The sequence below is a fragment of the Oncorhynchus mykiss genome, chromosome 25 (genome assembly GCF_013265735.2).
Source record: "Oncorhynchus mykiss isolate Arlee chromosome 25, USDA_OmykA_1.1, whole genome shotgun sequence".
Classification (NCBI taxonomy): domain Eukaryota; kingdom Metazoa; phylum Chordata; class Actinopteri; order Salmoniformes; family Salmonidae; genus Oncorhynchus; species Oncorhynchus mykiss.
Window position 1 is genome coordinate 29,408,146 of NC_048589.1, and position 13,339 is coordinate 29,421,484.

Consider the following 13,339-nt stretch of genomic DNA (forward strand, 5'->3'; position numbering starts at 1 on the left):
GCAACATGCATGTTGCTAGGTGCCTACATACAATATTTAATGCAGTACATGTATTCTCATTGTCACTTAATATGGATTCCATGGTGTCTGTAAAAATTTGACAATATAAAAGTCCTGTCCTCCTTCAATATTATTATGAGCGAATTTAAGTTTTCCAAGTCTTCAATGCAAACTTGTATTGTCCATTCAGGTTTGCAGTATAGAGTAAGAAAACTTTACTTCCCTTATGACAATGTCACGTCATTGAAATGTATAAATGGGCTTGGGGTAGACTCAGTATTTTTCCCTCTGGAATATTCAGTCTCATGTCACTAGGTCATTCATAGGGAAGGGCGGTGCCGTTAAGGTAATGCAAATCATAGAGGGAGAGTCCAAGCGAGAGTATTTACTCTCTGTCTGCGTGAGATAAGCCCTTTTTGTATGGCGGTCAATGAGAGTGTAAAATTATGTGAGGCTTATTTAATCGAATATAGGTTTCATAATGTTTAGGCTGTTACACATTTACTGATATAAGTTGATGTACGAGGCCTTCCGGCAACTTTGATAAAAACAACTTGGTTGTGTCTGTTGTTCACAAGCGTAGCCTATCTGCACTCTCATTGGCTAGAATGGTCCCTTCTGATCTCGCCTGCCTTCCATCGTTGAGGACATGTATTTCCATTGTTAGAGCTGTCACCCGAATATCTTGTTAACATAATACTTCATCTTCGCACAGGCACCACTGTGGGGCGAACCACTGCAACGCTGTGAACTACTGCGCCGCACAGAGGAGCTACTGTAGAGAGCAGCCATCAAGCAGTGTTGGGAAAACAACCGTAGATTCTAGATGCCACGTTTTTCAGTTGCCAAATAACATATTTGATTCAAAGTAACAGTGCCCATTTTTGTAAGATATTCGGATACAAAGTAGCCTCGTTGCGCAAACTTTGAAAGCTGTGGAAAATAAGGAAGTAAAACGTTAGTTCTTGATTTGGGAACTTAGAAGAGGAGCATCATCATGTTCAGTTGGGTGAATAAGGAACAAGGAGGCAGAAACAAGGACGGCGAGATGTACCAAACTGTGACGGAGGGTCTTCAACAACTTTACTCAAAAAAATTATTTCCATTGGAAGAAACCTATCTTTTCCATGATTTCCACTCACCTGCGTTGGAGGCAGCGGATTTTCAGAGCAAGCCAATGGTTCTACTGGTTGGACAGTATTCTACGGGGAAGACGACGTTCATAAGGTAACGTTAGTGCATCCAGCAATCAGCAACAGTTATGCATTCTCATGTTTGTGTTAACTTTATTTTACTTACAGGGCTCTCTGCCTGTCAGAAATAATTGAGTTGTTGAATAACCCCTAAGCAGTAGCCTACTTTGACAGTTGTGAGCTGTCAAAATTGAGGTTAATTGCTGTCAAAATGTAAATGGAGGGGGGGGGGGGGGGCGAAACACTGTTGGTTGTTGCCCCCTGCAACCTAATGTAAACACAATTGTCTAGTGTTGGGAATGGGTTAGCATTATGTTAAGGTTGTAAACAGCTTGTTTCTAGTTTACCAATATTCCATATTCCAATTCAATACAACATGAAACATCATCAACATGGCACACCACCTGCTACATAGAATGTTCTTTAATGTCACGATTATAAACTGGGTGGTTCGAGCCCTGAATGCTGATTGGCTGACAACCGTGGTGTATATATAAGCAATAAGTCCGGAGGAGGTGTAGTATATGGCCAATATACCACGGAGAAGTGCTGTTCTTAAGCATGACGCAACACAGAGTGCCTGGACACAGCCCTTAGCAACTGTATATTGGCCATATATTACAAACCCCCGAGGTGCCTTATGGCTATTATAGACTAGTAATCAATGTAATTAGAGAAGTAATATACCAAATACCACGGCTGTCAGCCAATCAGCATTCAGGGCTCGAACCACCCAGTTTATAACAGACCATATACCACGGGTATGACAAAACATGTATTTTTACTGCTCTAATTACGTTGATGACCAGTTTATAATAGCAATAAGGCACCTCAGGGGTTTGTGGTATATGGCCATTATACCACGGCTAACGGATGTTCTTAGCCGTAGTATATTGGCCATATACCTTAACCCCTTGTGCCTTATTGCTTTAGTATAGAAGCAGAGTAGTATTAACTATCCAGTTTCCACCAACTGCTTTCCAGTTTCCACCATAAATATCAATGAGACATGTCTGGTGACCTGGGCCTTTTGTGCTCCCCTGGAGCCTCTGAACAACCAACCATTAAATGAGAGAAAGAATAGAACCATTACAGAATGGGTAAAACTGTCTAAAAATCTCTGAATTTATTGCCATTTTAAGACCTTTTTTCTCTGAATCATCAGGACAGGCGCAAACTACGTCAGTTTCATAACTTGTTGTTCTGCAGCAAGAGAGGACTTGCAGCTAGCTTCACTATCTTTAGGGAAGGTGCCTTTGGGAAGCTACAGTACTCCAGTCTGGTAGCTGCTGAAAGTATGTACACAATACTGAGAATTAGGTCAACATGCACCTTTTTGTTGTACGGGTAACATCTCACCTTGCAGATCATGTGTACAGAAATAAATATGGTTTCAATTGAATCAAATGTTTTTTTACTTGACCATTATTAAGTTGACCTTTAAATTATTATTTTTTTTTAAACGATCAACTTTAGTGAAAACATTTCTTATCTTAAGTAGACTACATGGTCACTTACTGTTAAATTGTATTGCTCATTCACAACACCTGATTTGATTCTTGCAGAGCTTGCAGAGTTACTTCATACATGGATCCCACCCAATTCTAAGGAATGTAATAATGAATCATGGGAGTTTGTGCTATTTGTGCTGTCTTGCCAACTCCTATGGTCATTGTCATGCCGAATGTGACGTGTTTGACAGCACAAACAGATTTGGACCTAAACAAGGCTAGGGAGTTGAGGCCATTAATAGTCATCCTAAAGACATGTCTTTTCCTCTGAGTGGATGTGGACATTGCAAGCTGGCATTCCTCTGTTTGAAGACCTTTGACACAGTGCCATCCTCTCACAGGAAGGACTGATGACCTATTGCATGGTCTGAACTCAACATGTGTAGCTGTTTTTTTTGGTCTTGAGGGGCACATATCAAGCACTCTGCCAGCCTGTAAAGGGTCTAGTGTTGGCACTTGAAAATGTGAGCATGTGCCATCCAGTTAGGCAGATGGCCAAGCTCTCCCATAGTAGCATATTATGTGGTATTACTCATATGTGGTATTCACATTTATTTTCATATTAAAGTATTTTTTAGTCTTTCAGCTTGAAAAATGCAAAATGATAGAATGTATACAGACGCCTCGCACTAGTAGGCGCTGGCCTGATGTGTACAGATGTTTCAGTTAATAGTGTGTTCTGCAAGAGAGCTTTGTAATCATGTTGAAGCTAGGTGATAGATATTGCTGTTGTTTTATTACCTCAACTTCATCAACCATCATGCAAAGACCTATGGTCCATTGTAAAACATTATTTGAAGTGTCGTGTTGTATTGATATGGTGTATCTAGTGTCCGGATGTATTGAAATGGTGTATCTAGTAGAGGTCAACCGATTATGATTTTTCAACGGCGATACCAATTATTGGAGGACCAAAAAAAGCCGATACCGATTAATCGGCCGATTTTTATTTATTTATTTGTAATAATCGGAAATCTTTATTTTTGGACACCGATTTGGACGTTTTTTTTTTTTTACACCTTTATTTAACTAGGCAAGTCAGTTAAGAACAAATTCTTATTTTCAATGACAGCCTAGGTACAGTGGGTTAACTGCCTGTTCAGGGGCAGAACGACAGATTTGTACCTTGTCAGCTCGGGGATTTGAACTTGCAACCTTCCGGCCAAATCGGCCATTCCATTTAATCGGTCGACATCTAGTATCCGGATGTATTGATATGGTGTGTCTGGGTGTATTGATATGGTGTGTCTGGGTGTATTGATATGGTGTGTCTGGGTGTATTGATATGGTGTGTCTGGGTGTATTGATATGGTGTGTCTGGATGTATTGATATGGTGTGTCTGGGTGTATTGATATGGTGTATCTGGTGTCCAGATGTATTTATATGATGTATCTAGTGTTCGGATGTATTGATTAGAGGTCGACCGATTAATCGGCATGGTCGATTAATTAGGGACGATGTCAAGTTTTCATAACAATCAGTAATTGGCATTTTTGGGCGCCGATTACATAGCACTCCACGAGGAGACTGTGTGGCAGGCTGACCACCTATTATGCGAGTGCAGCAAGTTGCCAAGGTAAGTTGCTAGCTAGCATTAAACGTATCTTATAAAAAACAATCAACCTTAACATTGTGTCACTTCTCTTGCGTTCAGTGCAAGCAGAGTCAGGGTACATGCAGCAGTTTGGGCCACCTGGCTCGTTGTGAACTGTGTGAAGATGATTTCTTCCTAACAAAGACCGTAATTTATTTGCCAGAATTTTATATAATTATGACATGACACTAAAGATTGCACAATGTAACAGCAATATTTAGACTTATGGATGCCACCCGTTCGATAAAATATGGATGTCACGGCCGTCCTCCTCTTCATCTGAAGAGGAGAGGCGAGATGGATCTGAGGACCAATACGCAGCGTGGTAAGTGTCCATGGTGAATCTTTAATAAAGAACGACTGAACACTATGCAAAAGAGTAACGAAAACAATAAACCAAATACGGCCGTGAAGCTACAAAATGAGACCTGTGCTGACACAAGCCACTAACATAGACAATCACCCACAAACAAACAGTGCAACCCAGGCTACCTAAGTATGATTCTCAATCAGAGACAACTAATGACACCTGCCTCTGATTGAGAACCATACTAGGCCGAAAACATAGAAATGCCCCAAAACATAGAAAAACAAACATAGACTGCCCACCCAACTCACGCCCTGACCATACTAAATAAATACAAAACAACGGAAATAAAGGTCAGAACGTGACAATGGAAAGAATAAACATTTTGTTTTTGAAATGATAGTTTCCGGATTTGACCATATTAATGACCTAAGACTCGTATTTATGTGTGTTTATTATATTATAATTAAGTCTATGATTTGATATTTGATAGTGCAGTCTGACTGAGCAGTGGTAGGCAGCAGCAGGCTCGTAATCATTCATTCAAACAGCACTTTCCTGCGTTGCCAGCAGCTCCTCGCAATGCTTGATTCACAGCGCTGTTTATGACTTCAAGCCTATCAACTCCTGAGATTAGGCTGGCAATACTATAGGACCTATAAGGACATCCAATAGTCAAAAGGTATATTGAATATAAATGGTATAGAGAGAAATAGTCCTATAATTCCTAAAATAACTACAACCTAAAACTTCTTAACTGGGAATATTGAAAACTAATGTTAAAAGGAACGACCAGCTTCCATATGTTCTCATGTTCTGAGCAAGGAACTTTTTTACATGGCACATATTGAACTTTTACTTTCTTCCCCAACACTGTGTTTTTGCATTATTTAAACCAAATTGAACATGTTTAATTATTTATTTGAGACTACATAGATTTTTATTTATGTGTTAAAATAAGTGTTCATTCAGTATTGTTGTAATTGTCATTATTACAAATATAAAAAACGGCCGATTAATCGGTATCGTTTTTTTTGGTCCTACAATAATCGGTATCGGCGTTGAAAAATCATCATCGGTCGACCTCTACTATTGATATGGTGTATCTGGTGTCTGGATGTATTGATATGGTGTATCTGGTGTCTGGATGTATTGATATGGTGTATCTGGTGTCTGGATGTATTGATATGGTGTATCTGGTGTCTGGATGTATTGATATGGCGTATCTGGTGTCTGGATGTATTGATATGGCGTATCTGGTGTCTGGATGTATTGATATGGCGTGTCTGGATGTATTGATATGGCGTGTCTGGATGTATTGATATGGCGTGTCTGGATGTATTGATATGGCGTATCTGGTGTCTGGATGTATTGATATGGCGTATCTGGTGTCTGGATGTATTGATATGGCGTGTCTGGATGTATTGTTATGGCGTATCTGGTGTCTGGATGTATTGTTATGGCGTGTCTGGATGTATTGTTATGGCGTGTCTGGATGTATTGTTATGGCGTGTCTGGATGTATTGTTATGGCGTATCTGGATGTATTGTTATGGCGTGTCTGGATGTATTGATATGGCGTGTCTGGATGTATTGATATGGCGTGTCTGGTGTCTGGATGTATTGATATGGCGTGTCTGGATGTATTGATATGGCGTGTCTGGTGTCTGGATGTATTGATATGGCGTGTCTGGATGTATTGATATGGCGTATCTGGTGTCTGGATGTATTGTTATGGCGTGTCTGGATGTATTGATATGGCGTGTCTGGATGTATTGTTATGGCGTGTCTGGATGTATTGTTATGGCGTGTCTGGATGTATTGTTATGGCGTGTCTGGATGTATTGATATGGCGTATCTGGATGTATTGATATGGCGTGTCTGGATGTATTGATATGGCGTATCTGGTGTCTGGATGTATTGTTATGGCGTGTCTGGATGTATTGATATGGCGTGTCTGGATGTATTGTTATGGCGTGTCTGGATGTATTGTAATGGCGTGTCTGGATGTATTGATATGGCGTGTCTGGATGTATTGATATGGCGTGTCTGGATGTATTGTTATGGCGTGTCTGGATGTATTGATATGGCGTGTCTGGATGTATTGTTATGGCGTGTCTGGATGTATTGATATGGCGTATCTGGATGTATTGATATGGCGTGTCTGGATGTATTGATATGGCGTATCTGGTGTCTGGATGTATTGTTATGGCGTGTCTGGATGTATTGATATGGCGTGTCTGGATGTATTGATATGGCGTGTCTGGATGTATTGTTATGGCGTGTCTGGATGTATTGATATGGCGTGTCTGGATGTATTGATATGGCGTGTCTGGATGTATTGATATGGCGTATCTGGTGTCTGGATGTATTGATATGGCGTATCTGGTGTCTGGATGTATTGATATGGCGTGTCTGGATGTATTGTTATGGCGTATCTGGTGTCTGGATGTATTGTTATGGCGTGTCTGGATGTATTGTTATGGCGTGTCTGGATGTATTGTTATGGCGTGTCTGGATGTATTGTTATGGCGTATCTGGATGTATTGTTATGGCGTGTCTGGATGTATTGATATGGCGTGTCTGGATGTATTGATATGGCGTGTCTGGTGTCTGGATGTATTGATATGGCGTGTCTGGATGTATTGATATGGCGTGTCTGGTGTCTGGATGTATTGATATGGCGTGTCTGGATGTATTGATATGGCGTATCTGGTGTCTGGATGTATTGTTATGGCGTGTCTGGATGTATTGATATGGCGTGTCTGGATGTATTGTTATGGCGTGTCTGGATGTATTGTTATGGCGTGTCTGGATGTATTGTTATGGCGTGTCTGGATGTATTGATATGGCGTATCTGGATGTATTGATATGGCGTGTCTGGATGTATTGATATGGCGTATCTGGTGTCTGGATGTATTGTTATGGCGTGTCTGGATGTATTGATATGGCGTGTCTGGATGTATTGTTATGGCGTGTCTGGATGTATTGTAATGGCGTGTCTGGATGTATTGATATGGCGTGTCTGGATGTATTGATATGGCGTGTCTGGATGTATTGTTATGGCGTGTCTGGATGTATTGATATGGCGTGTCTGGATGTATTGTTATGGCGTGTCTGGATGTATTGATATGGCGTATCTGGATGTATTGATATGGCGTGTCTGGATGTATTGATATGGCGTATCTGGTGTCTGGATGTATTGTTATGGCGTGTCTGGATGTATTGATATGGCGTGTCTGGATGTATTGATATGGCGTGTCTGGATGTATTGTTATGGCGTGTCTGGATGTATTGATATGGCGTGTCTGGATGTATTGATATGGCGTGTCTGGATGTATTGTTATGGCGTGTCTGGATGTATTGATATGGCGTATCTGGATGTATTGATATGGCGTATCTGGATGTATTGATATGGCGTGTCTGGATGTATTGATATGGCGTGTCTGGATGTATTGTTATGGCGTGTCTGGATGTATTGATATGGCGTATCTGGATGTATTGATATGGCGTGTCTGGATGTATTGATATGGCGTATCTGGTGTCTGGATGTATTGTTATGGCGTGTCTGGATGTATTGTTATGGCGTGTCTGGATGTATTGATATGGCGTGTCTGGATGTATTGATATGGCGTGTCTGGATGTATTGATATGGCGTGTCTGGATGTATTGAATTGGCGTATCTGGTGTCTGGATGTATTGTTATGGCGTGTCTGGATGTATTGATATGGCGTGTCTGGATGTATTGATATGGCGTATCTGGTGTCTGGATGTATTGATATGGTGTATCTGGTGTCTGGATGTATTGTTATGGCGTGTCTGGATGTATTGATATGGCGTGTCTGGATGTATTGATATGGCGTATCTGGTGTCTGGATGTATTGATATGGCGTATTTGGTGTCTGGATGTATTGCCGTAATGTGCAATAAAGGTATTGTATCACAAAACTCTTACTCTGTTCTGTTCCAGGTACCTGCTGGAGCAGGACTTCCCAGGCATGCGGATTGGCCCAGAGCCCACAACGGATGGCTTCATCGCTGTCATGTACGGGGAGAACGAGGGGATTGTCCCTGGTAACGCTCTGGTGGTCGACCCCAAGAAACCCTTCCGCAAACTCAACGCTTTTGGAAACGCTTTCCTCAACAGGTAAAGTGGACAATTTTTGTTTACTACTGGTAACACTTTACCTGAAGTTGCTCTTACAAAGCTGTTACTACATTATGTAACAACAATATTGTAACCATAGTAATTGCAGTATTACTACACAGGTATAAGCATAAAATCACATTACACAATTTAAAGGATCTCTGTGGGGGTAAGATCTTCTCAATATCAAGGGTTACCCACATGGTGGTGTCATTTTTTTTAAATTGCTGTGACATGTGGAATTTTCCATGACATAAAAAGGCGTCTGAGCCTTGGTAAAGGCTTTAGCAGAGATATGTTGAATTGTTCAGCTGATAACTCAAGGTTAAGACATTTTCTTAGATATGAGTATTGATTACAACCAGACACCACCTCCCACTGCCCCTGTCATGTATTATGGGTTCATATTATTGTTTATCTTACCTACATTTACCTCCCTCTCTCACTTTGTCCTAATAAATATGATATTAGTGACACGGGGGCCCTGTTCATTATAACAGCTGTAATAAGTAATTATTCTTGTGAAGTGAGAACACATATTTGAAATTACATTTTTGTTTCACATTGTAGGCATTGTTTTGTTGAGGACATTCATCCAAGCCTGCATTCCTGCATGCAGTGCAAAATAAACCATTGTTTCCTGTCAGCCCAGCGTTTGACGTAGCTGTCATTTTCTTCCACAAACAGTTAGGAGGAAGCAGTGACTTTGTCACCTTTCGTTAGTTGTAGTGCACACTATCTGTTGTTGGCTTGGCTGTCTGTTGTGGGCTCAGTCAAGAGTCTCTCGTAGATATAATTTTAGCCAAACAACACTTGGCCGAAGCATGTTTCCTTTTTCCAGATATTTATAATCCAGGGGAAATGGGTAAGTACTTCTATGACCGTTGCCCAAGTTAAGGTCAAAGACATTCCTGACAGAACAGTGGACGTCTCCTCCTTTCCAGAGAACCTCCGACAAAGCTCATTGTTTCCCGGGCACGTTAATGTGCGTCACACAAGATATCACTTGGAGTATGTCCCCCCCCCCACCCAACTGAAGTTATTTTACATGGATGAATTCATAGCCTTTAAGTTGGAGCCACACCACGTACAGTACCAGTCACAAGTTTGGGCACACCTACTCATCCAAGGGTTTTTCTTTATTTTTACTATTTTCTACATTGTAGAATAATAGTGAAGACATCAAAACTATGAAATAACACATATGGAATCATGTAGTAACCAAAAAAGTGTTAAACAAATCCAAATATATTTTTAATTTGAGATTCTTCAAAGTAGCGTACCCCTTTGCCTTGATGACAGCTTTGCACACTCTTGGCATTCTCTCAACCAGCTTCACCCAAAATGCTTTTCCAACAGTCTTAAAGGAGTTCCCACATAATCTGAGCACTTGTTGGCTGCTTTTCCATCACTCTGCGGTCCAACTCATCCCAAACCTTCTCAATTGGGTTGAGGTCAGGTGATTGTGGAGGCCAGGTCATCTGATACAGCACTGCTTCACTCTAATTATTGGTCAAATAGCACTTACACAGCCTGAACGTGTGTTGAGTCATTGTCCTGTTGAAAAGCAAATGATAGTCCCGCTAAGTGCAAACCAGATGGGATGGCGTATCGCTGCAGAATGCTGTGGTAGCCATGCTGGTTAACCTCTCTAGGATCGTTCGGGACGCTAGCATCCCACCTCGCCAACAGCCATTGAAATTGCAGGGCGCCAAATTCAAAACAACAGAAATATCATAATTAAAATTCCTGGCAAGTATTTTAAACCATTTTAAAGATACACTTCTCGTTAATCCAACCACAGTGTCCGATTTCAAAAAGGCTTTTCAGCGAAAGCAGAACATATCATTATGTTAGGTCAGCAACTAGTCACAGAAAGCATTCAGCCATTTTCCAACCAAAGAGAGGTGCCACAAAAAGCAGAAATATAGATCAAATTAATCACTAACCTTTGACGATCTTCATCAGATGACACTCCTAGGACTCAATGTTACACAATACATGTATGTTTTGTTCGATCAACTTCATATTTATATCCAAAAACCTCAGTTTACATTGGCGCCATGTTCAGAAATGCCTCCAAAACATCCATAGAAATTGCAGAGAGCCACATCAAATAACAGAAATACTCATCATAAACATTGATGAACGATACATGTTTTACATAGAATTAAAGATAAACTTGTTCTTAATGCAACCCCTGTGTCAGATTTCAAAAAAGCTTTACTGCAAAAGCACAATATTCAATAATCTGAAAACAGCGTTCAGCCACAAAAGCAAGCTATACAGTTACCTGCCAATTTGTGGAGTCAACAAAACTCATAAATAGCATTATAAATCTTCACTTACCTTTGCTGATCTTTGTCGGAATGCACACCCAGGACTCCCACTTCCACAAGGAATGTTTGTTTTGTTCGATTACGTCCATATTTATGTCCAAATACCTCCGTTTTGTTAGCGCGTTTAGTTCACTATTCCAAAGGCACAAGAGCGCAAAATCCAGATGAAAAGTCAAAAGAGTTCCATTACAGTTTGTAGAAACCTGTCAAACAATGTTTACAATCAATCCTTAGGGTCTTTTTATAATAAATCTTCAAAAATATTCCAACCGGACAATTCATTACAGAGGAAGAAGAAGGCACGGCGTGACCGCTCAGTTAACAACTGATTGACCTCAGCCTAATCCACTGGTTGAAACAGCTTTTATTCAACCACCTTCCACAATAGAAGCCTCAAACAACTTTCTAAAGACTGTTGACATCTGCTGGAAGCCTTGTGAAGTGCAATCTGGCCCCATAGACACAGCATATTGGATAGGCAATCACTTAAATGAAACTACAAACCTCAGATTTGTCTCAGGTTTTCGCCTGCCATATGAGTTCTGTTATACTCACAGACATCATTCAAACAGTTTTAGAAACTTCAGAGTGTTTTCTATCCAATTGTCACGTTCGTTGAATGGAGAAGACCAAGGATGTCTTGATGTGAATACATTCTTCTATTTATTAATGAAGAAACACTAAACAAACTATACAAACAACAAAACGAACGTGACACTATATATAAACAAGTGCAGACACAGGCAACTAACCATAGACAATAACCCACGAAATACCCAAGGAATATGGCTGCCTAAATATGGTTCCCAATCAGAGACAACGATAAACAGCTGCCTCTAATTGAGAACTAATCTAGGCAACCATAGACATACATAACACCTAGACTAGTAAACACCCATAGACATACAAAACCCCTAGACAGGAACAAAAACACATACATCACCCATGTCACACCCTGACCTAACCAAAGTAATAAAGAAAACAAAGAATACTAAGGTCAGGGCGTGACACCAATATTACTAATAATATGCATATATTAGCATCTGTGACAGAGTAGCAGGAAATTTACTCTGGGCACCTTATTCATCCAAGCTACTCAATAGTGCCCCCCTGTCACCAAGAAGTTAAGTGTGCCTTGAATTCTAATAATTCACAGACGGTGTCACCAGCATAGCACCATCACACCTCCTCCTCCATGCTTCACAGTGGGAACCACACATGCGGAGATCATCCATTCACCTACTCTGCATCTCACAAAGACACGTTGGTAGGAACTAAAAATCTCAAATTTGGACTCATCAGACCAAAGGACATATTTACACCAGTCTAATGTCCATTGCTCGTGTTTCTTGGCCCAAGCAAGTCTCTTCTTATTATTGTTGTCCTTTAGTAGTGGTTTCTTTGGTTTTTGCGACTGCACTTGAAGAAACTGTCAAAGTCCTTGAAATGTTCCAGATTGACTGACCTTCATGTCTCAAGATAATGATGCACTGTCGTTTCTCTTTGCTTATTTGAGCTGTTTTTGTTTGCCATAACATGGACTTGGTATTTTACCAAATAGGGCTATCTTCTGTATACCACCCCGACCCTGTCACAACACAACTGATTGTCTCAAACGCATCCACAAATTAACTTTTAACAAGGCACACCTGTTCATTGAAACGCATTCCTCATGAAGCTGGTTGATTAAAGGTCGACCGATTAATCGGAATGGGCGATTAATTAGGGCTGATTTCAAGTTTTCATAACAATCGGAAATCGGTATTTTTGGATGTCGATTTTGCAGATAAAAAAAAAAAAAAACACTTTATGTAACGAGACAAGTCAGTTAAGAACACTTTCTTATTTTCAATGATGGCCTAGGAACAGTGGGTTAACTGCCTTGTTCAGATTTTTACCTTGTCAGCTCAGGGATTCAATCTTGCAACCTTACGGTTAACTAGTCCAACGCTCTAACCACCTGCCTCACGAGGAGCCTGCCTGTTACGCGAATACAGTAAGAAGCCAAGGTAAGTTGATAGCTAGCATTAAACTTATCTTATAAAAAACAATCAATCAATCATAGTCAGTAGTTATAACTACACATGGTTGATGATATTACTAGTTTATCTAGCGTGTCCTGCGTTGCATATAATCGATGCAGTGAGTATTCGCGAAAAAGGACTGTCGTTGCTCCAACGTGTACCTAACCATAAACATCAATGCCTTTCTTAAAATCAATACACAGAAGTATATATTTTAAACCTGC

General features: G+C 40.5%; 1 protein-coding gene across 1 annotated transcript in view; it reads left to right on the forward strand.

The window, feature by feature from the left end:
- The first annotated feature begins 661 nt into the window (after positions 1-661).
- LOC110505763 (EH domain-containing protein 4-like) overlaps positions 662-13,339 on the forward strand; it is a 42,816-nt gene continuing 30,138 nt past the window's right edge. Inside the window, exons 1-2 of the mRNA XM_021585192.2 lie at positions 662-1,227; positions 8,576-8,752. Coding sequence (XP_021440867.1) covers positions 998-1,227; positions 8,576-8,752 — 407 coding nt within the window. The 5' untranslated portion in view covers positions 662-997. The remainder of the gene's footprint in view (positions 1,228-8,575; positions 8,753-13,339) is intronic.